Consider the following 25589-nt stretch of genomic DNA (forward strand, 5'->3'; position numbering starts at 1 on the left):
CATCAGTAGGTACACAACCCTTATGCTTATTCTGCCATTGTTCTGCCAATCCACAATTGACCAATTCATGTGCTATAAGATTGTAGGGAGCCTCAGTCCAGCCGAGGATCTCCACAACAACTTCCTTAACATTATCCTTACGTTTTCTGAACATTTTGACACTATGCAAAAAGATTGAAAAATATCTGGAAATTTGCCAAATATATGTTTTTAACTTCTAAATTACAAAAATTCGTTAATTACCTCTAATAGAAGTAATCCTGCCGACTACGCCAATTTATGTCTTGCTAAATTCTACTAAAAAGGGGGCTGAAAGCCCGTACTTACGAAGCGCTCACTGATATCCTAATCAGGCACGAATACTAATATTCTTTATAGCAAGATACTATTTATTTTAATAGCACATGAATATATATAGTCAATGGTACATAGGCATAAGAACTATAGTCATAGAAACTTATACAATAACAGAAATATGCATCAACATTACCGTTATGTTGTAGCAATCCTTTCACATCGGAGGGAACTCGAGTTAATGATAAGGAATCAACATGGCATCTTGGCATGGCATCACAGGAACAGTGCGTACGTACACTTCAATGTCCTGGAAGGTATTTCCCTAACATTAAGCGAGTCTGGTGTATTTTTATAGGAAAACATTGTAGGTTGTGTTAAAAATGGTCACCAGCATGTGACAGCTGAGTCATGTTCATGTAACTTGACCACAAACTGCTTGCTTCCTGCACATTTCCTGCACATCCTGCCAGTTGACAACTGTCCGACCACAGTTTAACCATAGTGTTAGTGAAATATTGCAATGAGCCGTAAATTTCATATGCAAGCTTCCTTAAACCTGTCTTTAAGCTAACCACAAGTTTCCGGCAAGTGGAACTGTAAATGTTACTTCCTTTATCTTAAAACTGCTTCAAAACCTGGTTGACATGTATTCCTTGGTCATCATTAGTGAAATATTATCCAAAGGACATCTCTTTGATACTGAATTATTGATAGGTCAAATAATATCTGGGATCACTATCTAATCACACATTCTTTCAGTCATATCACATTGGTATCACAATGGGCCGCACAGAGGAGAAAAAATAATTTGGGGGGCCGCATTCTTTGCAGGACAAAGTGACATTTTTATTGGTACCATCTATATTGGTATCCATCTTGGTATCCATCTTGTTGCCCATCCTTGACCCCTTGTAGTATTGTGCCTCATCCTACTCCCCATCCCGCTTATCCTTGTCCCCATCCTAAAGTAATGTTCCCCATCCTTGTCCCCATCTTGTAGTAATGTGCCTCATCCTTGTCCTCATGTTATAGTAATGTGCCCATCCTTATCCCCATCCTATAGTAATGTCCCCAGCCTTGTCCCCATCTTATCGTAATGTGCCCATCCTGTAGTAATGTGTTCATCCTTGTCCCCATCCTATAGTAATGTCCCCAACCTATAGTAGTGTGCCCATCCTGTAGTAATGTCCCCAATCTATAGTAATGTGTCCATCCTTGTCCCCCATCTTATAGTAATGTTCCCCATCCTTGTCCCCTTGTAGCAATATCCCCATCCTATAGTAATGTGCCCATCCTATAGTAATGTGCCAACCTTGTCCCCATCCTATAGTAATGTCCCCAGCCTTATCCCTATTCTATAGTAATGTTTCCCATCCTTGTCCCCTTGTAGTAATGTCCCTATCCTGTAGTACTGTGCCCATCCTAGTCCCCATCCTATAGTAATGAGCTCACCTTGTCCCCATACTATAGTAATGTCCCCAGCCTTGTCCCCAGTCTATGGTAATAATGTCCCCATCCAATAGTATTGTGCCCATCCTTGTAATGTCCCCATCCCATAGTAATGTGCCCATCCTGTAGTAATGGGCCGGGGGGGGGGGGGAAGTAGCGGCGCCTGAAAGGGGACAGTGGCTATACCTTACCGATCGCTGCCCTCACCTTCCGCAGACACCGGAGTGAAGCTGAGGAGTCGGTCTCTGGCCTCAGATCCACAGTGATTGAAGAGATCGGTCACAAGACTGGTCTCTCCAATCAGAGCTGGGGCGGGTGAAACACAGGTCACCCAGCTCCAGCCAATGATCAGTGCTACAGCTGCACTGATCATGGCTGGATTTCAATGTTTCAGCCATTTTCAATGGCTAAAACATTACAGTGGCTGTGATTGGTTGAGCGGCGTTCGTCAGCCAATCACAGCCTCCGTAGGTCCGGGGAGGAGACACCACCCCTCATGAGGTCAGGCAGAGGTTACCTCCTCCCCGACTCTAAGGTATTTGCAAAGCAATCGCAGCCACCGGGGCTCCGGGGCCGCGATTTCGCCATGACGTACTGGGTACGTCATGGGTCCTTAAGTACCAGGGAGCCATGACGTACCCAGTACGTCATAGGTCGCTAAGTGGTTAATGTGCCGTCCTGCACATACACACACAAAAATAAACAAAAAACACACCATTCTTCTCACCTGTCCCGCGTTCCCTCGGCTACCTCATCTCTGCTTCTTGCTGTCTGCAGGCCATACCCCTGTTCACTATCGCTGCCGGTGCAGGGGACGCAGCCACTGTCAGTGATTTATGTCAGATGATTGTATTGCCGTCACGAGAGCGCAGCGCTGGCAAAACATTCATCTGACATAAAGCGCAGACAGTGGCTGCGGCCCCTGCATCGGCCGCAATAGTGAACAGGGGCCTGGGCCTGAGTGCCGCACGAAGCAGCCTGAGGGGCCGCATGCGGCCCGTGGGCCGCGTGTTTGAGACCCCTGGTCTAAAGGGTTTACCCACCGCTTTTCACTTAATATCAAGAGGCGCTGCTAGTGTTGTGTCACCAGCTTGATAAATGCTCTTATGTAAACCTCAAGTATCATGTACAGTATGTGTTCTATACTAATTAATAGGACAGGTGAACAAAACCTGCCGAGCTTACACAAGACCTGCAAGGTGACCATTGATGCAACATCAGCAGCAGCTCTCAGCTCCAGAGGAAGAGGCGAGAGGCGCAGGATAAAATAATGTACTGATTGCATGAAAATGTTATTTTTAAACATTTTGTTTCAATTCCTCACAGCTTGCTATTGTACATGGAACCATTTGTATTCACAGACTGAAAACCTGTATGACCGGGTCCTACTTCCACTTAGCTGCTGAACCAAATTACGGTGTATATATCCGATTAAGATTTGGTCAGGACGGACATTTTTTGTGCTTGTTCAGCTCATAAATCATTGACTAGACTGATACAGCAAAAAAGAAGGACTTATTCTATATCGGCTTTTCTGACTCTAAATTCACTCTTTCGGCTGTGATACTTTCCAACGTAAAATTGAAATAGATACTGCAAATGACTGAAGAAGTTAATACCAATTCCAAAGTACGCATTTGATTATTCTTATCCACTACAAATACATATCAATTCATATGAAGGATGTCATAGCAATCATGTCAGACATTGCGGTTATTATTAATGCGTCAGAGGTCAGCGGTTAGGGCAGGTCAGAGGTCAGAGGTTAGGGCAGGCGTTACAGAATGATTAGTGCGTAACTGAATTCATTGTTCTTTTATTAGGAAGTGTCTAAGTATTTGTAGCTGTGATTAAATCCCCTTTTTTACCTGTTGTATCATAGTTTGTCATTGGAATTGATTTGTAAATATGTGTCGCCCTGCACTATTAAGGGGCGCAGTTCCAGGGATCAGGGGCAGTCACTCGGTCCTGGGCTTAACAGGTCACTGGTGGCGGTGCCCGATCCCGTGCCCTGGGGTGGCTCCACAATAAAAATTGGGATAGTTTAAGTGGAAAAGTTTGTGACGCCACCCACGGTAGTGTGGCCAGGTGGAATGGCCACCGCTGCTGTGTTTCACTCCTGCTGGGGCCAGTGTTATGAGCAGCAGGTTGGTAAGCCCTCCGTGGGTAGGGCTGGCCCCAGTGGAGGATGAGAGTAGTAGTCAGTGTAAGTGTGTGCGAAAAAGTTACTGGGACAACACAGGGAAGTCGTTTAAAAGTCTTTTTACTCACTGGGAGTGTTGGTAGGCCACGGCAGCTGATCTTCACCAAAGTGGGCCTCAGAATCCCTCTCTCCTCGGGTTCCGACACTGGTATTCTTCACTGCAGACTCTTCCCGCTTTGTGTCCTAGTAATTTGGTCCCTGTGACCTGTGGTTCTTGGGGGACCCTTTCCTGCACTGGTTTTAGTTCTGGTCTGCACACCTGCAGCAGGGAACCTCTCTGGGTTAGGCTTCCTCACTTGTCTACCCAGGCTCTCTCTCTTACAGCTAGGTCTCAGGCTTCTGGTGGGGCAGACTCTGTTCTGTTCTTCTCTTCCCCTTTGCAGATTTACCAGGGGTTTGGAACATCTCCCTGGTCTAGGTTTCTGCACCTGGCACACAAGATTCCGGGAGTCCTGTCTGAGTTCCACCGGCAACCATTCACTTTCCTCCTAACAGTCCACAGAGGTTGCTAGGAGAGCTCCTTACTGCTCGACCTCCAACCCTCAACTCTCAGTTTCTACTCTCCTCCCCCAAACTGACTCCTCCCCCTGGGCTTGGACAGGGGTGGGCAATTTGGTCTGGCTTTTGCATACCGGTGCTGGTCCCTTGGAGTTAAGGAAGACATTACACCTTAAGTGGGTGCAATGCCCTGTGGTGCCTAAGGTCGCAGGGGCGCCACAAATACATAATATTTGCCAAGGACTATCTTTATTATATTTATTGTTTTATTATTCTATTCATTATAATACCTGAAAACAAACTAAATACAGTAATATTCTGTTTCTGCTCGGACTAAAGGATAAATTACAAGAAGTCCGAAAGCTATGGCCTGTTCCTCTGTATTGCTCCATCTCATGCTGAATCATTTAAACATTAAGTGGGAAATTGCATCTGCATCTCCTTTCCCACCCCAAAATTTTAGTTTGGAGATTGAAAAGGTTGCTGAATATTTACAGAGAAATTGAAGGCAGGGAAATGATAATCGCATGCTGTTTGGCATATATGCATAGCAAAATGACTCCACCAAAATGGATGCATAGGCATTAATATGGATTTGCAGCTATAACAGATTTTGGACTATGTCTGGGATTTTTTGTCCTTTCATCTTGAAAAACATTTGTGAGGTCAGTCACCGATGTTTGACAAGAGGGTCTGACTCGCAATCTCCTTTCGAGTTCATCTCAGCGTTTTGAAGGGGTTGAGCTCAGGGTTTTGGGTGGGCCAATCATGTTCTTCCATACCCAACCATTCCTTTATAGAACTTATTTTGTAAACTTGGGCGCATTCATGCGGGAAAAGAAAAAAGGCCTTCCTTGAACTGCTACCACAAAAATGAAACAATACAATTGTCGAAAGTGTATTGTTATGCTGAAGCATTAAGATTTCCCTTCAATTTAACTAAGGGGCTAGGCCAACCCCTTAAGATAAACCCCATAGCATTATACCTTTTCCACAAAAACATTACATTTGGCACAATGCAGTTAGGAAATCAGTAGTGTACTGCTAATAGTGGCAGACCACGCAGCCACTATGATTGAAAGCAATAATGGAGCAGGGAGCCATCGGCTCTCTCCTCCTTCACTCTCCTTGTGCATCTGAGCTCTGACATGTCAGCACAGTGAGCATGATTACATCTTTACATTGCACTTGCTTTGCAGAGCTTCAGATCACATGCAGCAGAGACTGGAGCAGTGGAGGAATGGGGAGAGGTGAGTATATATTTTTTTTAATTAGTACATTATACTGCTTGGAAGACTATGGTTAGTCTTTATACTGTTTGGATAGCTATGTAGGGCTGATTATACAGTTTGGAGGCTATGTGCGGGAAAGCCCATTCTAATAATTGTTAGGCTATATTGGGGGCCAATATACTGTTTGGAGGACTATATGGGGGCCATTATACTGTTTTGAGGGAAAATGGGGCCATTATGCTGTGGCTGTATGTGAGCCATTATACAGTGGAAGATTGTGTGGGGTTTATCATACTATTTGGAGGTTTGTGTGGGGGCCACTATATAGTTTGGGGGGGCTATGTGAGGGAGCATTATACTGTTTGGAGGGCTAGTTGTAGGCCATTATACAGTGTGGAAGGGTTGGGGGCTCCATCATACTGTAAGGAGGACTGTGTAGGGGCCATTATATAGTTTGCAGGGCTATGTGAGTGGGCATTATACTGTTTGGAGGGAAAGTGGATGACCATTATACAGTGTGGAAAGTTGTGTGGGCTCCCTTATACTGTGTGGAGGGTTGCGTGGGGTTAATCATACTGTGTGGAGGAGTGTGGCAGCCACAATATTGTATGGAGAGCCAGTATACTGTATGCAGGGCCATGTTGATAAGGAGAGTTATTTCAGCTCACTGGAAGGAAACTATTCCACGGCGGTGCACCGACAGGCAGACTTACAAAAGGAAAGAAGTCCAGCTCACCGATCAGCTGATTGCTGTTAGATATAAATGTCCTGCGCACGGAATGGTCTGGCCACCAAGTAGAAAGTTAGAAGAAAAAATTCCAGTGCTGTCCAATAAAAATACTCCACTTTATCAGAAAATTCTTAAAATCCAGCATAACAGCTCATGATATAGATCTCAGTGAGAACTACACGTTTCAACGCTAGGTCTTAGTCATGAACAGAACATGACTAAGACCTAGCGTCGAAACGTGTAGTTCTCACTGAGATCTATATCATGAGCTTTTATGCTGGATTTTAGGAATTGTCTAATAAAGTGGAGTATTTTTATTGGACAGTGCGGAATTTTTTCTTTCTAAATTAGGCAGACTTATAACAGAAAAGGAGGATCCAGCAACACGTCCATGGAGCTATTGAGTTAAAAGTGCGTTTATTTCAATCTTGTTAAAATCATACTATGACTAACAAAACATCCATTGCTTGAAACGCGTATTATGGAGGCCGTGATCCTCCCTGTGTTGTTTCTTCATCCATGCTTTTCACAAGAATGAAATAAACAAACTTTTAATTTAATATCTCCATGGACGTGTTGCTGTTCCTTTTTTTTCTGTATGGAGGACCAGAATACTGTATGGAGGACTATGGGAGGCCCTCATTTTGAGTGAAGGGCTGCATCAGGGCCTTCATCAAACTATGTCGGAGACTGTGGGGTCCTTCATACTCTCTGTGGGAGACTTTGGGGGCAATCTTATTGTGTTGGAGTCACTCTGGGGGACATTATACTATGTTATACTATGTTGGGGTCACGGTAGGGGTATCATACTTTGCGAGGTATTACTGTAGGGTCATAATAATGTGCATGTGGTAGGTACTGGGGAGGAATTCTAGATGGGAGCATCATATTGTATTTGGGGGTACTTTTGTTGACATTATACTTGAAACAGGTATTCTAGTGCGTGGGAACACTAAGGGGCTTCAATAGGAGCAAACTTATTTTTAAGGGCTGCAAAATTGTGAGATACGCTCTTCTGTGACCCATTGAATATTATTTTATTTTTTGTGGGAGGGCCTAAATAGGACTTCTGACTGGCTAATAGAGACACTTGTCATGTGTTCTGTAAAGAGACATGTCAGAGGTTTGCTCCTCAGCACTTGGTGGTTTACGGTATTTCTGTAACTTTGTATGGTTTTTCACTTCATGGTTTTGTGCTTTGGGAATTAAAACTTGCACTTTTCAGTAATACCACTCACAGCTGATGCTGAATTATTAGCAGAGAAGAAATTTCATGAACTGACTAGTTACAATGGTCACGTCCTATTACAGGACCACACTAGAATTCAGTGAGCTCTTTAGCAATGGTAGTCATTCTTTCACTAAGGCCTCGGATTCACCTGCTCATAGCGTCTGATGCAAGAGCATTAATCAGAACTATAAAAAAAATCCAGGCTGTGTAATTGCGCTTCTGTAGGAGGCCAGAGCGGGGTGATCTTTTTAAAAATTATTTATTAATGTCCACATAATCCACATACTACACGTTTCGGCTGGCAAGCCTTCTTCAGGTAAAATATAAGCAAAAATAATAGGTTATTGCTTATATTATACCTGAAGAAGGCTTGCTAGTCGAAACGTGTTGTATGCGGATTATGTGGACATTAATAAATAATTTTTAAAAAGATCACCCGCTTTGGCTTCCTACGGAAGCGCAATCACACACAGCCTGGATTTTTTTATGGTTCTGATTTGTGGTGCCTATGTGAATCCAAGGGAGGATTCTCTCATAGTGTCCAGGGATTGCTGCAAGTCAAGGGAGGCAGGTTGTTGTGGCTCAATACAGCTGCTTTCAAGGCTAGTTATACCTTCAAAAAGGTGAACATTGAATTCATTTATATCCAAGTCTTTTTTACCATTTACTGAGCTTAGGTCAGTGCCGTACTTGTCTTTCCTTTTGTACCCATCCAGGTAAACTATTCAATTTATAATGCAAAAGCATTGGAAGTGTGACGCCCCGGACTAGTCGGGTCGTCCCAGGTAGACACACACAACACCACACCCCCTCCCGATTAGGTGACATCAGTCAAACTAAAAACCTTGTCACCACCCTCCAGGTTTGATTTCCACATCAGGGGGGCGGAGCCATGCAGTTGGCTCCGCCCACCAAGGAGTTCACAGGCCTGGAGGCGGGAAAACACAGTCTAGAGGAGTCTAGTTCAAGTGCGAGTGTAGAGAAGTCAAGTTCATGGGCAGTCCTGTGTCCAGGCTGCCAAGAGACTACCAGGTGGCTGGGTCGGGGCCCAGTCGCCATTGGCAAGAAGGCAGACGGTGGTGGCCGCCCGCAGGAGACTGGGAAGACGATCGGTGGAACCGTAAGGGACCGGGACAGGGTAGTGGCACGCCGGAACCGAACCGGGGAGCCAACTGGATACCAGAGCACCAGGCAGGGTACTCAGACCCAGTACAAAGCCCTGAACCGACAGGGCCGAGTCGAATCAACTGATTGCGGACTGGACTTTAGGACCTATCCCACACAAGTCCCGTTAGAAGACAACAGCCCAACCATACAGGGTAAAGCCACCGCCAAGGCATAGAGAACAAAAGGGCCAGCGTCTGCGGGCAAACGGGCTTCTACGGCATATACAAGTCGGGGAGCGGACTACCGGTGTCTAGGCATAGGAGTCAAACATTTACACACAGAGGTGCAGGAGAAAGGTGGAAACCACCATCCTATTCTGGGAGAAGCTGCAGCCGGCTGCGGGCCCCGTTCATCACTCCGTTTAGTTTACCAGAGACTCCAGTGTCTTGTGTCAGAGTGAGTACACCAGTGCCATCGGGCACCGCACCGCACTGCACCGCAACACTTCACCCTGCACCCCGGCCCTCGCCTACCGGGCCCCGGGACCAACACCACCCTACCCACGGAGGGGTCAACACCTAGCTGCGCCATTACACCGCTCCCGGGAGCCCCCATACCTTCACCGTAGCAGTGGTGTCTACAATCATCACAACCCGTGGGTGGCGTCACGAACTATCATCCCAAATCAAACCACCGTGGCCCCGACTGTGGAACTCCTCACCCAAATCCCCACGTGTAGCGCCAACTCCCTTGCAGAGCGACGTGACCCCCGGGTCCGCTCGAGCCACCACCCGCAGTACGAGCACGGATCCGAGTGGCTCGGCAGTCGTAGCCGAGCCCGCGGGGCGGTACAGAAGCGATATGCTAATGACCTTTGGCTGCAAGTGTGAGCCGAGGGTCATGCGACTCTGATCTTGCGATCAGATCGCAGCTTCAGAAAAGAGGGAGGGAGCACTTTCTCCCCTTCCACGGCCTGTTTCTGCGTACATCGAACTGTGGTCAGATGACATGCGAGTGCAGAGCGATGTTTCACACGCACCCATAGACTTGTATGGGTGCGTGTGAGCCGAGACTCGATGACAAACACAGCATGCTGCGATTAATTTCTCAGGCCGATATGGCATGAGAAATCAATCACACATGGACACCGCTACATAGTTTTGCACTGGTGCGAGTGCAATCTGATGTTTTATTGGATTGCACTCGTCTGTACAAAACACAAGTGGAACCAAGCCTTCTGCTAGTAGAAGCAGGCTGCAGGGCTAGGGGCTGGAGTTTACATACCTGTGACCATGGACTGAATAAGTAACTTGAAATCAATCATTAAGAGGTGTATCCCAATTTTTGTTGTTGATATAGTGTATTTTCTATGAGCATTTACGCATCCTAATTTACAGTCTGTATTATGTATTTATACATATAGTTCCACCACTTATAAAAACATTGCAGCTTTAATTCTAGGAAAGCAGTCTTTTTAGATTTCTGTCTGCTCAAAGCAACACAGACAAATTCAATACGCTCACAGCATATCACAAAACACCTATTAAGCAATGTGAAACGTGCCAGTGTCTTTATTGGAAGGATCAATGCGAGTCCAAGCATTTAGAGACTTGCTGGGCATACAGTTATAGCATATACGAGTAATGTGCCACAACTTCATATAGTCAAGATACTAGAGATGAGTGATTAAATTCTCAGGACCCCGATCCACCAACCACATCAGTATTCCATAGTCACTGTACAGGAGCCCTGTAAACTGCTTTTTAGCTGCTATATTCCCTGGGTTTTCTTCTGATTTCTAGAGGCCTACAAATAAGAAAAGACATCGGCGATGCCTGCAGATCAGAGGCGGTTCGCAGAGCTCACTTTCGTTGGCCATGGAATTTCTCAGGAACCTGAGAAATTAATTGTTCCTGTCTACAAAGTACCCTTTTATTAATTTTAATTTTTTTTTTTTTTAAAAAAATATTTTATTTGATGTCAGCAACACATATCATCAACAGGAGAATGTTGATACATTCCATAAAATTTCTCTGGATTGTAAAATGCTTCTGTTACATCATTTTCTTTTTCATTGTCACAACAATTTAATCTCCATAGACGTATCTATATATATAATTGCCTTATTCTGTCTGTCTGTCTGTCTGTCTTGCTCCAAAATTGTGTCCTTACGGTGACACAAAGCTGATTGGCCGCTGGGCTCGCCATGGCCCCGCCCCCCCCGCACGGATTGGCTTCTCGCCCAGGCTCCGCCCGCACACGGATTGGCCGGCCGCTCGCCCAGGCTCTGCCCCCCACACGGATTGGCCTCTCGCCCCGGCACCCTGCACGCATTGGCAACTCGGCCACGCCCCGCCCCCCTCACGCAATGCACGCTCACTCTGGCCCCGCCCCCCGCATGCATTCCCCGAACCGACATGGAGCCACGACTCCCAGGTGAGTACTGTACCCCCGGGAGCCCACATCAGCGTACGCCGCCAACCCAGCCGACACATACCCTCGCATTGCTGGGGTTGCCGACGTATGCTGGTGTGGGCTCCCGTGCGAGCGGGGGACGGGATACGCTGGTAACCATGGTAGCATAGTTACCAGCGCATCAAGGTCCTGCAGCGGCGGAACATACACACACACACACATAACAACACACACACACATCAGATCACACTCACTCTCACACACACATCACATCGCATCCACACACTCACAACATCCTGGGATATCGCTTGCTTCTCGGTGGCGATACTGTGGTGTGACCTTCCAGGACTTGCCGGAGGATCACATGGCCAGAAGCATGTGGTATCTCCGGATGTTGTGAGTGTGAGCGCGTATGTGCGGTATCGTCAGTGTGTGTGTATGCGATCGGATGTGTGTGAGTGTGTTCTGATGTGTGAGTGTGTGTGTGTGAGTGTATGCGATCGGATCTGTGAGTGTCGGCAGAGGAGCACGGCGTGCTGGGGGAGGCTGGGAGGAGAGAGGCTGATCCTGGGGAAGGCTGGGAGGGGGAGGCTGATGCTGGGGGAGGCTGGGAGGAGAGAGGCTGATGCTGGGGTAGGCTGATGCTGGGGTAGGCTGATGCTGGGGGAGGCTATGAAGGGTGTAGGCTGATGCTGGGGTAGGCTGATGCTGGGGTAGGCTGATGCTGGGGGAGGCTGGGAAGGTGTAGGCTGATGCTGGGGGAGGCTGAGAGGAGAGAGGCTGATGCTGGGGGAGGCTGGGAGGAGAGAGGCTGATGCTGGGGGAGGCTGGGAGGAGGGAGGCTAGGAGTAGAGAGGCTGATCCTGGGGAAGGCTGGGAGGGGGAGGCTGATGCTGGGGGAGACTGGGAGGAGAGAGGCTGATGCTGGGGGAGGCTGGGAGGCGAGAGGCTGATGCTGGGGGAGACTGATGCTGGGGGAGGCTGGGAGGGGGAGGCTGATGCTGGGGGAGGCTGGGAGGGGGGAGGCTTACAGAAGAGAGGCTAATGCTGGGGGAGGCTGAGGCTGGGAGGAGAGAGGCTGATGCTGGGGACAGAGAGGCTGATGCTGGGGACAGAGAGGCTGATGCTGGGAGGAGAGAGGCTGATGCTGGGAGGAGAGAGGCTGATGCTGGGAGGAGAGAGGCTGATGCTGGGGGCAGAGAGGCTGATGCTGGTGCAGCATGGGGGATGGAGCACGATGGGGGGTGCGCAGCATGGGGGATGGAGCACGATGGGGAGTGCGCAGCATGGGGGATGGAGCACATTTGGGAGTGCGCAGCATGGCGGATGGAGCACGTTTGGGAGTGCGCAACATGGCGGATGGACCACGTTTGGGAGTGCGCAGCATGGCGGATGGAGCACGTTTGGGAGTGCACAGCATGGCGGATGGAGCACGTTTGGGAGTGTGCAGCATGGCGGATGGACCACGTTTGGGAGTGCGCAGCATGGCGGATGGAGCACGTTTGGGAGTGCGCAGCATGGCGGATGGAGCACGATGGGGGGTGCACAGCATGGGGGATGGAGCACGATGGGAGGTGCACACCTCCCCCAACACACACACACAACACACCGCACACACACTGGGAACCACAAACACCGCCCTACACAGACACCCACACACACAGACAACGCTGCACACACACAACACCCAACACACAAACACCGCGGCATACATAAATATACGCACATACCACGCAACACACACACATTGCACAAAACATACCTCCCCCCAAAACACACCACACCCACACAAACCGCGCAACACACACACACACAACGCTACAGACACACAGCGCTCCACAAACAACGCAATACACGCAACACACATACAACAACGCTCTCACCCCCCGCCACACCCAGACAACACCCAGAACATGTGCAGCGCCCTACACAAACACTTGGTAACTACAGACAACAACATCTATATATATTTATATATATATATAACAAAAATCATACATTAACTACACAATACGTAAATTCTAGAATACCCGATGCGTAGAATCGGGCCACCTTCTAGTCTATATATATAATTGCCTTATTCTGTCTGTCTGTCTGTTTTGCTCCAAAATGACGTCATTACAGTGACAACCGTCGCATTGGCCACTCGGCTCGGCCCGGCCCCGCCCCCGCACGCATTGGCCGCTCGGCCTGGCCCCGCCCCTCGCACACTTTGCCCGCTCGGCCACACCCCTCACACACTTTGCCCTCTCGGCCACGCCCCTCACACACTTTGCCCGCTCAGCCACTCCCCCCGCACACTTTGCCCGCTCGGCCACGCCCCCCGCACACTTTGCCCGCTCGGCCACGCCCCCCGCACACTTTGCCCACTTGGCCACGCCCCCCGCAACACACACACACTGCACAAAAACATACCTTCCCCCAAAACACACACACGCACCCCACACACACACACACAAACTGCGCAACACACACACAAACTGCGCAACACACACAGCACCACACACACAATGCTGCAGACACACAGCGCTTCACAAACAATGCAACACACACAACGCAACACACAAACAACACCGCTCTCACACACCCCCACACCCACACAACACCCAGAACATTTACAGCGCCCTACACAAACAGTTGGCAACTACACACAACATCTATATATATAACAAAAATCATACATTAACTACACAATAAATTCTAGAATACCCGATGCGTTAGAATCGGGCCACCTTCTAGTCTAGTCTAGTCTCCAGACATGACACGGGGGAAATCTCCGATCACATGATCCCGGGCAACAGGAAGTCCCTCCCCTCCAATGCCGGTGCACACGAGATGTGCATCCCCGGCTGGGACTAGGGAAATAGCCGACTAGAGATGACGTGGGGGAGACATCCGGGTGTGCACCTTGTATGGTCACATCCCAGAGCGCTGATTGGGTTAGCACCCCCGGAGAACATGGACGTCACGTTGGTGGAATGCCTGTGACATCACTTAGGGGGCGTAAGCACACATGTTGAATCAAAACCCACAGGACGGGATCCACATGACTTTGACTGAATAAGCATCAGGTGAGGTGTAGCTCCTGATTGGAGCAATGATATGACTCATATGTTTAAATGACCCCAATATTGACCACGCCAGAATCTCTGACACTATGGTTTGGTGAGGGCTGGCAGTAAGGACCTGACTGACGACTATCATGTCCCCTGAGGAGTCTGAGTGACGAAACGCGTCGGAACGCCGGGATGCCAGCTTGAGACCTAGTTGTGGTCCGTCCTTGTTAGGACGGAAGTTTGGGGCAGCAGTCTTTCGTTATTTTGTATCTGATAGGTGGTAGGGCCAGTACATGGCGGACGACTCCACTACTCAGGATCAAGAGGCTGCATGACCTTCCATCTAAAGGGATTGGGTGAGACCATTCCTTTTATAATGCCTAAGAACCTACTGCATTTTATGTACATGTATGACTGACCATTGTCAGCTAATGGAGTGCATATTGTTTTGCTTTTTTAGGTATTATTTTGTTTGTTGTGTTTATTTTGTCAATTGGACCATTGTCCTTTGCTCATAGCAACATCACATTTTCTTTTTGTTTGTTTGTTTTTTTTCTTGTGTTTGTTTTTCTTGTGGCCATCACTACACGGGACCCCCTGTGGGTGTACCCTCATTTGGCTAACCAAAGTGGCTAGGGTGTTTTCACCTTAGATAGTGATGGCTTTCTGTACTTGACTTGCGTGTATTGGAGTAATTAACGTTGCTCTTGCAAGTTCATGAATAAAGGTGTATAATGTTATGCTATTTTTGATTACTAATAATTTGGGATTGCTGTATTACCACCTTCTAGTCTTAACAATAATTTCTTTTAACTTAACAAACTAACATATTTATTCATTTCAGTTGGTCCTTTGGATGCTTCCTACCTTCAGTGTCCCTAGTGTCCCTGCAATGTCTTCCAAACAATACCAAGCCATGTGTTCAAATGCTTTAATTAGCTGGGTGATTTCTGTTTGTGTGAAGCTTTGCTCAATAAATGTTCTCCACTTTTTGAAGAATCTTTTAGTGGATTTCTCCTTATGTTTCTCCGAATCCAGTTTGTCGTACATCATTATTTTTTTTAGGGTATCAACTATTTCTGTATTTCTCGGTGTCTGTCTTATCAGCCAATTCCTAAGTAGGCATTTCTTGACTACAAGCAATACTATGTGTATTACACCTGGAATGTGAGCATTTGCTCTGTTAGTTTCCGTAGGGTCTTCTATACAGTGAAACAAACAGGCCTGAGGGGTGACAGGTATAACTACTTTCCAAATCCTCAATATGTACGCCACCGCTTCCTCCCATACCCCCCTCACCTGTGGGCATTCCCATATGCAGTGAAACAGTTTTGCTTTATGGAGTCCACATTTAGGGCAATGGTCCAAGAAATGCACTGGTGAGCTGCTATGTGGTATATTAAAGGCGTATGTTGCGTTGTGTACTAGATTGAATTGCATCTCCCTCCATTGTTCGTTTATCATTACTTTCTTAACAGATTCCAACCCCCTTAGAATTTTATCATAGATGTCCGGATCGCCTAGAGCAGTCTCCCAGGTTTTATATATTTTCTCTTTCCAGGGGCCCTGTACTTGATCTCTCAATCGTTGGTATATGATCGAAAGGGATTCATGTCCCGCTCCCTGACCAATCAAAACATCAAAACTCCCCTTCTTCTCAGCCTTCCCGACCTCTTTTACTACTGATGTGTAATGTCTTATTATTTGTAAATATTGTAGGTAATGGTGATTTTCCATTTTAAATTTTCCCGATACCTCCGCCCAGCTCAGAACTCTGCCCTCCTCCGTTTTCAGTAAATTTTAATTTTTAAGGAGGTAAACACTTTCTATAGCTGTGTTACCCAAGTCAAGTCCTCAAGAGCCTCCAATGGTGCATGTTTTCAAGATTTCCTTAGTGTTACACAGGTGATAATTTAATTACCTGGGCAATACTAAGGAAGTCCTGACAACAGTATAGTGGCTTTAAAGACTGGAGTTAGGGAACACTTGTCTGTAGTATGTGAAGTGTTGGGCTAAGTTCACATGTCCTCTAGTCAACCATTAGAATGGATCCATTAGGAAACTGATTTCTGCTGGATCCGGTTTATTTACATGGACAATGGATCCATTAACGGATTTCTATTTAGCCATCTTTTGTACTTGCATTTGTAATGGATCTGTTGTTTTCTTAACAGATCCGTTACAAATGGACGATGTATAGTAATCCGTTAACGGATCCGTTGTCCATAGACTCCACATATCAAAAACAGATGTGGCCAACATCTGTTATTTAACAACGGACAAAAAGTTGTGTTTCCATGACTTTTTTGCAAACAGATCTCTACTGGATCCGTGATATCGGATGACTATAGGAACATGTGAACCCAGCTTTACTAAGATTAACACTCTTTAACCATTTATATGGGCATGTAGGTCATAGGAAGTTAAATAAAATGGTACATTGATATCTGCAATCCGATGTCTTATTCCTGAGAATTGTATCGTTTTCTTAATATGTAAATGAGCTATTAAGATCTATGGGCCAGAGACAGATTTGCATAAGAATCTGCCTCCAGGGCTTGTTTTGTATTAAAACAGGGCATTACCAGTGTGAACTATGTAATGACTGACATACTGCTCTCGTGATCTACATGTCTCACACTGGTAACATTTGGTAATTTTCATTTAAAATAAGTTCTGTAAGCAGATTCTCATGCATATCTGTGTCCGGCCCATAAACCTTAGTTCATTTACATATTAAGAAAAATTTGGATTACTCTGAACCCAGGTCATCATTTTATTAAACTTTCTGTGACTTGCATGCCAATATAGATGATTTAGAGGGTTGATCCTACTGACAAAATAACTGTAAAAGTAATGTCTAGGCAAAGCCGAAATTAGCTTTGGAGAGCTCTTTGAAATTCCTTTAAAGGGTAAGTATGCTTTCAAGTAACTTTTCAGAATAATGTGTCATGTGTGTACATGAGGAATAACACCATTCCTGGTGAGGCAACGAGCTGCAGTAATTTCTCCCATAGACAGCACAGCACAGAGATGCGATCGCCTGCTCTACAGGGGTGTAACAATTGTGGTCTCGGGGGTGCAGGGGGCACGCTGACCCCAAGGCATACTTAAGCTAGATGAACAATGTCAAATGCACATCCAGCTGAAATACATTGATCTGAAAGACCCGTTGGTCCCTGCACTTCAGTACATGCTGCCAGATAATCAGAGGCCAGCAGCTGACATCGGTGTCCCCATGACTGGGGTGCATGGTAATGACATCATGTGTCACTATAGCAAGAACACCGATTCAGCTACTGACCATTGCTACAGAGGAGGACAACGCGGGACATGGAAGTCAGGTAAGGTGAATAGAATGTTTGGGATTTTTGCAGGCAGAACGGGGAATATATAAACCAGGACGGGCCCAAGGTAAGGACACTCATGCCAGGATGAGGGATATATATGCCAGGATGGGGGACATATATACCAGGATGGGGGACATATATACCAGGATGGGGGACATATATACCAGGATGGGGGACATATATACCAGGAAGGGGCCCAGGATGGGAGAACTAGATACCTGGAAAAAACGGGGCAGAACGGGAATATATAAACCAGGACGGGCCCAAGGTAAGGACACACATGCCAGGATGAGGGATATATATGCCAGGATGGGGGACATATATACCAGGATGGGGGACATATATACCAGGTTGGGAGACATATATACCAGGATGGGGAGATATATTTACCAGGAAAGGGCCCAGGATGAGGACAAATTTACCAGAATGGGAGACACCTTTATCAGGAAGGAACCCAGGATGGGGAAATATTTACCAGTATGGGGAACATATATACCCAGATGGGATGCATATTTACCAGGAAGGTGGACCAGGATGGGGACATAGTTAACAGGATGGGGTACATATTTACCAGGATGGAGAAAATATATCATATATACAATTATGGGGGATATTTATACCAGGATGGAGGGCATATATACCAAGAAGGGGCCCAGGATAGAGGACATTAGTGTAGGATAGGAGAGGGGGAGGACAACACATATGTCTGTATAATATTTGTAGAATGCTGGAAGGGAATTTACATCTGACCAATATGAAGGTGGGGGCCCAGGTCTAATTTTTGCACCGCAGCCCTCCAGACTCTAGTTACGCCACTGCTACTCTTCATTTACTTTTTTGCTCACAGAGTCAAACTCAAGCAACATGGAAATCATTATACAGCAGAGCTGAGCTGTCTTTATCTGATTCAACCTCTGATATGAGTTAAAACTCTTATTACAGTACTCTTCACAATGGTTTTCTGTCTTGCCTTTGTCTCTTCCCTTTGTGCTGTTCACTCCTCTTCCACCCTTCTCTCTCAATACAGGGTAATGAGCTGTGTCACAGGATTCCTATAGTCCATCTCCTCTGAGCAAGTAGGACTTGAGCTTTTTTTCTCAGTGGACTTGAGCTGCTTTTTCACAGTAGATGAAAAGTTTAGGAGGCAGTGGGGAAGAGGAAAAAGTGTGATAAGTGGTGAACAAAGCTAATTTCTCTAAGACATTTAATAGTGATGAGTGAGCACTACCAATCTCAGGAGCTCAGTACTCGAAACGAGAAGGTTGGATGCTTGGACGGGCTAGACTCCAGTACTAAGCATAATAGAAGTCACTGGGAAACTCAAGCAATTTTCTGGAAGATCCTGATCATTTTAAGTACTGAGCACCCGAGCATGGTAGTGCTCGCTCAACACTAAATTTTAACCAAGTTTTTTATAATCCCCTGAACTAGTGATTTATGGAAAGTTTGTTGAAAGTACAGTTCTTTTTTTAAGCTTGTTATTGATGCAAACAGATGGTAATATTGTCAGTGTATAGAACTTTAATGGATACAAAACCCTTGCTCAGCTCTCAATGTATCTTCAAAATTGGGCTAATAGCTCAATTCTGAAGATGCATTAAAATCACAGCAAGGTGCATAAACTTCCTTCTACAAACGGCTTGCACATCCCCTCTCACTGTGACAGCAAACCAAGCATATAAACAGTCCATAAGCTATTTACATACTACTGATCGCGGCACTTGTGGTTGAAGTGGTTATGACTGGCCAGGGAATTTAGACATTTTATGCAGATGAAGGAATCATTATATTTTGTACACCTTCAGTAATTTTATATTATCTACATTCACATATGGAAATAAGTGGTGATTTACAAGATAAAAGTGCTAGAAATATCTATTGAAAAAAAATAATATCTAACATGAACAGGGGAATAACAGTCAAGCTGTTCAATGAACAGGGTCCTTTTTCCTAGTGAAAACAATGCCAAAAGATAAATTGTTTGAGCATGCTCCCTGTCTAAGTGTGAAAATGATATATCCTGAGTGCTGCTGTCTTTAGTACCATCACTATTAATCATATTATTAATCACATTTCCATCTCCCGTTGTGGAATTCTCAGCCATTGTTCCCATAGGCACAGAACTGCATGTAATGGAGCACAGCCAGGCAGTAATAAATGCAGCCAACAGCATCACTATAACCTTGAAAAATATTTCAGAAAAAGTTTTATCCTTGTACTTTCTAAACTGTGGCTGACTTCTTCTTATTGATCTAGAGTTAAAGAAGGTTCTCCAAACCAAGAAGATAGTTGTTTCAAATTGAGGGTTAGCAATGTCATCAAAGAATGAGTCCAGCACATGGAACAAGCTTAGATAAGTAGCAGTTTTACCTGTGGCAAGGTGCATGCCACTTTTAAGATGTGCCTGATTGATTAAGAGGCAGGTACATGAAAGCCAATCCTCCCAGTCTGTCCCTCTGGATTTCTTAGGTCAATTACTTCATATACAGTATATGGAGGACTTGACTGCTACTATAGAAATGAGGCTTTTTATAAAACTTGGTTCTATTGGATGGACTTCAAGCACTCTTGTGAATATGGTGGACTTTTGCAGGATTGAGCAGCCACCACTATGGTTTGGTTCCTTTGTTTATCCCTTTTTCCCTCTCCCTCCACGTTCACCCTTTTCTCTTTGTCTCATCCATTCGTCTGAAGAACTACTCTTCGTTGTCTATTCTTCTTCTTTTTCCTTATTATTCTGAAAATTGGCCAAAACCAAAATCTGCAATGTGGATTGTTGTTCATGTCACAGATACTTTTCTCCATTTCCGAGGACTTTGATTTATTCTTTCTTCTTATGTGTGTGAAGTGTTATATGATACTTTTATTATCAATTGTTTCACTTTGCTATGTCAAGTATGTAGCTTTATCAACAGTCATAGCTGAAAGTGTTGGCACGCTTGAAATTGTTCTTGAAAATGAGGTATTTCTGCCAGAAAATTATTGCAATTACACATGTTTTGTTATACACTTGTTTATTTCCTTTGTGTGTATTAGAAAAACAATAAAAAATGATAAAAATGGGCAAATTGGACATAATTTCACATAAAACTTCAAAAATGGGCCGTACAAAGCTGTTGGCACCCTCAACTCAATATTTAGTTTCACACCCTTTTGGAATAAATAATTACAATCAATTAGCTTCTTATACCTCTCATCTTCAATTTTGGGCCACTCTTCTTTTGAAAATTGCTCCAGGTCTCTCATTTGAACAGTGTCTTCTACCAACAGCAATTTTAAAATCTCACTACAGGTGTTCAATAAGACAAAACAATCACTGATCTCGGGGAGATCAGTCAGAAAACACTGCCGGCAGCTAGAGAGGGCGCTCAAATCCCAGGTGCATTGCCCCCTGGGAAGTATGAAAATCAAAAAGGTCCATGGAGCCTCTGTTAGGAGTCTCGACAAAGAAAATAGCCAGATATCCCTCCGGGAAGGACCTATCCAAGGAGTGGCTATTTTTAGGAGACCACCATAACCACCATATTAAGTGGCCCTTTTAGTCAATATCCAGCTCTTGACGAGTTTAAAGATATGACAAGGGAAATACCAAGGCCAGGTATCCATCCACAGACAGCTGTTTCGGGGTATTGCCCCTCATCAGTGTGGAGAAGGATTCTGGCCTGGTGGGAGCATGGACCTTTTTGATTTGCATATTTCCCATACTTTATGGTGGTCTCCTAAAAAGAGCCACTCCTTGGCTAGGTCCTTCCCAGAGGGATAGCTGGCTTCTTCTGTGTCGAGACTCCTAACAGAGGCTCCATGGACCTTTTTGATTTGCATCCAGGTGTTCAATGGGATTTTGATCCAGATTTATTGCTGGCCACTTCACAAGTCTCCAGCTATTTAATTCCACCTATTTCTGGGTGCTTCTTGAAGTATGTTTGGGGTCATTTACCCATGACCTAGGAAGCAAACCTAACTTTCTAACACTGGGCATTACATTGCGACCCAAAACCCTTTGCCACTCTTCAGATTTCATGATGCCTTACATGCAGTCATGGCACCCAGTACCATAGACAGCAAAACAACCCATAAATATCTTTGAACCTTCACCATGTTTGACTGAAGATACTGTGTTCATTTGTTTGTAGGCCTCATTCCATTTTCGGTAAACAGTAAAATGATGTGCTTTACCAAAAAGCTGTATTTGGTCGCGTCTGTCCACAAGACACTTTCCATTAAGGATTTTGGCTTCCGCAAGAACATTTTGAAAAACTGCAGTCTAACTTTTCATGTCTCTGCGTCTGCAGTAGGGTCCTCATAGGTCTCCTGCCATAGCGTTTCATTAATTTCAAATGTCGACGGATAATTTGTGCTGACACTGATGCACCCTGAGCCTTCAAGACAACTTGAATTTCTTTGGAACTCATCCGCACTATCCCGTGTTGCAACCTTTCATCAATTTTTTTCTGTTTTCTACATTCAGGGAGATTACCTAGTGTCATGGGTTGTAAACGTTTTGATTATGTTGTGCTCTGTGGACAAAGGAACATCAAGATATCTGGAGATGGGCTTGTATCCTTGAGATTGTTGATATATTTCAATAATTTTGGTTCTCAAGTCCTCAGACAGTTCTCTTATGCTCTTCTGTTCTCCATGCTTAGTGTGGCACACACAGACACGCAATGTAAAGAGTGAGTCAACTTCTCCCCTTTTTATCTGTCTTCAGATATGATTTTCATATTGCCCACATTTGTTACTTGATACAGGTGAGTTTGAATAAGCATCACATACGTGAAACAAAGTTGTTTACATGCAATTTGGAAAAGGTGTCATCAATTTTATCCTACCCATTTTGGGGTTTTTCTGTGAAACTATGTCCAATTTGCTTTTTTTCTCTTTTTTTTAAGGGAGTTGTTCCAATATACACAAAGGAACTAAATGTGTATAATAAGACATGAATAATTGCAATAGTTTTCTTTGAGAAATACTTAATTTTCTTGAACAATTTCAAGAGTGACAACACGTTTGGCCATGTCTGTCTTTGTTATTGTTTTGTCTCTAAATACAAGTTAAAAAAATAATAAAATAAGAAGAGGTGTGCACACCATAATGAAGCAGATGCATTGAACGCCAACATGCCCTTTCATCATGACTGGTGTGAATAATGCTGGTCTTGATAAATCAGGGCCATGGTCAATATACCTGTAATTTTCATTAAGTCCTAGATTCATGAACACCATCATTGTTCACACTTGAAGAAGGGGCATGTTGGAGAAAGAGGTGCTCGATTCATTAAGAGGCATGCCTGAGCAAAAATCTATTCAAAGACTGGAATAAGATATGTGACGTAAAGGTACATCACGCTTCTCATAAATTAGAAAAGCAGACCCATGCCACACCCCATGTTGACAGAGCTGGCAGAAACTGCAGTCACAAAACTTTTGCACAACCTCACATTGTAATAGTTGGAAACTTTTGGGGCAAAGAGTTTTACACCAGATGTCTGTCTTTAACATTTTGATTAATTGAGTTCCTTGTCTTGAACTTGATACAGCGGGCTGTTGTAGTTTGTGGACTTTAACAATTAAATATAGTTTAGACAGTTCAGGTTTGAGTTCAGCAAAGACCATTATTCCAGTCTCATCAAGGTCTTACAGATGGGTCATTGTTTTTTACATCCTACTTGTTACACGGAGAGGACATATCTTTTATAATGGGTTATCTTTCATCCTGTCTTACAAACTAATTGCTCTGTGTTGACGAAGGTGGTAACGGCTATACTTTTTTGCCAACCCAGTTACTGTTTTGTTAGACAGTGGACGAAAAACAGATTTTAAATAAATGAAAGGGCTCTCCCAGTAGACATATATGATACTACAAAACAAAGAATAAGGGCACTTAACACCTCTACGTAAATGGCGCATGCTCGCATGACTACTGTTCCTTTCGGCGGGCTCTCCCACACGCAGGAGCACTTGTATAGGGGGGTGTTTTGCAAGTATTTAAAAACACTGAAAAAATTGTGGTAGCACCTTCTGTGCCCAATTAACATAGTCTGCTTCTTCCAGATGTCATCTTAGCACACAGTGAATAAATAATCATGCAATGGCTATTGGAATTTTGCCAAACTGAACATCTGCAGACTAATATACTGTAATGTTTCAACTATTAGAAATGTTTGAATAGATAGAGTACTTTAGAGTTTAATTGTATTATATTTGATTATTGTCACATTTTAACTTTAGCTTGCGCTCTATAACCCCCAAAAGGTGTTAATTCCATTGTGTCCTGCACATAATGTGTAAGCTATAGTGGGTTATTTGTGAGTCAACACATAACAATTAGACTTTAATACAAGTGATTTTGCGGCATGTTTTGTTTTTCTGTGTTTGCATAGTCTGTTGGCAACATTACTCAGTTATTAGCCCAAACAATATTAAAATATTGTGGGGGGGTTTGGCTAATATCAGCTATTCAAGAATACAGCAGACGTTATCAGTCTCCTGTATTAATGATGGGAGTAATTCTGCACTTGTCTCCCTTGTACACATGTGGTTTATGTATTGTTGATATGAAAAAGTGATCCAAAACCAAAATAGTTGATAAAAAAGATTTCTTCTTAAAAAATGCATAAAAAATAGCCATATTAAATCTGTACATCATGGATGCATGACTTAAAGGGGTTATCAGGGGCTATTTTATATTTTTCTTATTGGGCTAACAACTAACAGCCAGGTATTTGCTAAACATCTGCCTTGTCTGCCTGGCGCTTTTTTAGAGCGATCACAGACCACTCCTGCTGACGGTTTTGTTGCTTCATGTCAAGAGAACAGTTCTTCCTCTTCCGAGTTGCTCTGTTGATGGAGTATCTCATTCTGGTAACAGCCTACCCCCCACAGTTAGGCAGTGGCGGCATCACCAGAAGCCGTAGATTCACCGGCAGGAGCAATTCGTGACTGCTGTGAGCCAGCAGAGATCGGCATCAGGCAGAAAAGGCAGGTAGTTTGCTACTACCTGCCTGTCAGTTCTTAGCCCACTGAGAAAAAAGAAAATAGGCCCAGATACATCTTTAATGATGAGAATTGATGTCAATAAATATACTCAAAACTTCACTAACTATTCCTTCTTTTGACCTTGTGTCTCACTATTTTCTAAGTCATAATTAAGGATTGACATCCGAAATGCGTTGCCTAGAGCATGTCTATTCACCATGCATGCATACTGTGTGGTTTTATGGTGGCGGTTTTTATGGAACTTATAGGGAAGATTTCCTTTTATCAACTATCACGGTTCTGGATCTAGATTTTGTGTCAACATTTTGTATGGGAGCCTCGATCACCAGGGGATTGACCTCCTGTATTCTTTTTGTCTTCTGTATTACAGAACTTAAACCTGAATAAAAAATCATTTAGACATCTCATCAGTACCTAAGTCGAAAAACTTAAGTTCCAAATGATATTTTGTAGTACTTGCAACCATTTTATTTTTCTTCCACAGCCCTGTATTTGACAGTCAATTTCAGTCCATTTGATGTGCGTCCTATGCGGCTTATGTAAAAAATGTTTCAATGTAATAATAGAAATCAGATGATGCTGTGTGCTGTATTGTCATGTGGGTGTTATGCATAGTTCGCAGGAACATTGTGGTGGCTCATAAGAGTTATCATTCCCTAACATTCAGAGGTGCAGACGCTAACCTTGCAATTTATACCTTCCTCCATTTATTATTCATAGGTCCACTATTGTTCCAGGAACAGAGTGATCTGAAGGAACTCCTTGAAAACCTTCACCAAAACACGCATGCCAAAAAAAGGAAGAATGTAGAAATCATGTGGATAGCGGCTACCGTAAGTTTTGGTTAGGGCTTATAAAATTGTAACTTTCAACTAATCATTTGCTCATGTGATTGCAACTATCCATTATTATTGCCAATACAAAACATTCGTACTAAACATTTTATTTCAGGATCCCTTTACATGAAAAAGTGCAGTTCAATGGTTTGTACAGGTTTTTCATAAAAGTCTGCAGTCACTCAAT

At 44.5% G+C, this 25589-nt stretch overlaps 1 protein-coding gene across 5 annotated transcripts in view; it reads left to right on the forward strand.

The window, feature by feature from the left end:
• The window catches only part of INPP4B (inositol polyphosphate-4-phosphatase type II B), a 1087411-nt gene that overhangs the window by 1007133 nt on the left and 54689 nt on the right, over positions 1–25589 (forward strand). For all 5 annotated transcript variants that reach the window (XM_075348265.1, XM_075348236.1, XM_075348245.1 and 2 more), the window contains one exon: positions 25287–25399. In XM_075348265.1, the coding sequence (XP_075204380.1) occupies positions 25287–25399 (113 nt within the window). The remainder of the gene's footprint in view (positions 1–25286; positions 25400–25589) is intronic.

Source organism: Anomaloglossus baeobatrachus, chromosome 1, assembly GCF_048569485.1.
Source record: "Anomaloglossus baeobatrachus isolate aAnoBae1 chromosome 1, aAnoBae1.hap1, whole genome shotgun sequence".
In the NCBI taxonomy this organism is placed as follows: domain Eukaryota; kingdom Metazoa; phylum Chordata; class Amphibia; order Anura; family Aromobatidae; genus Anomaloglossus; species Anomaloglossus baeobatrachus.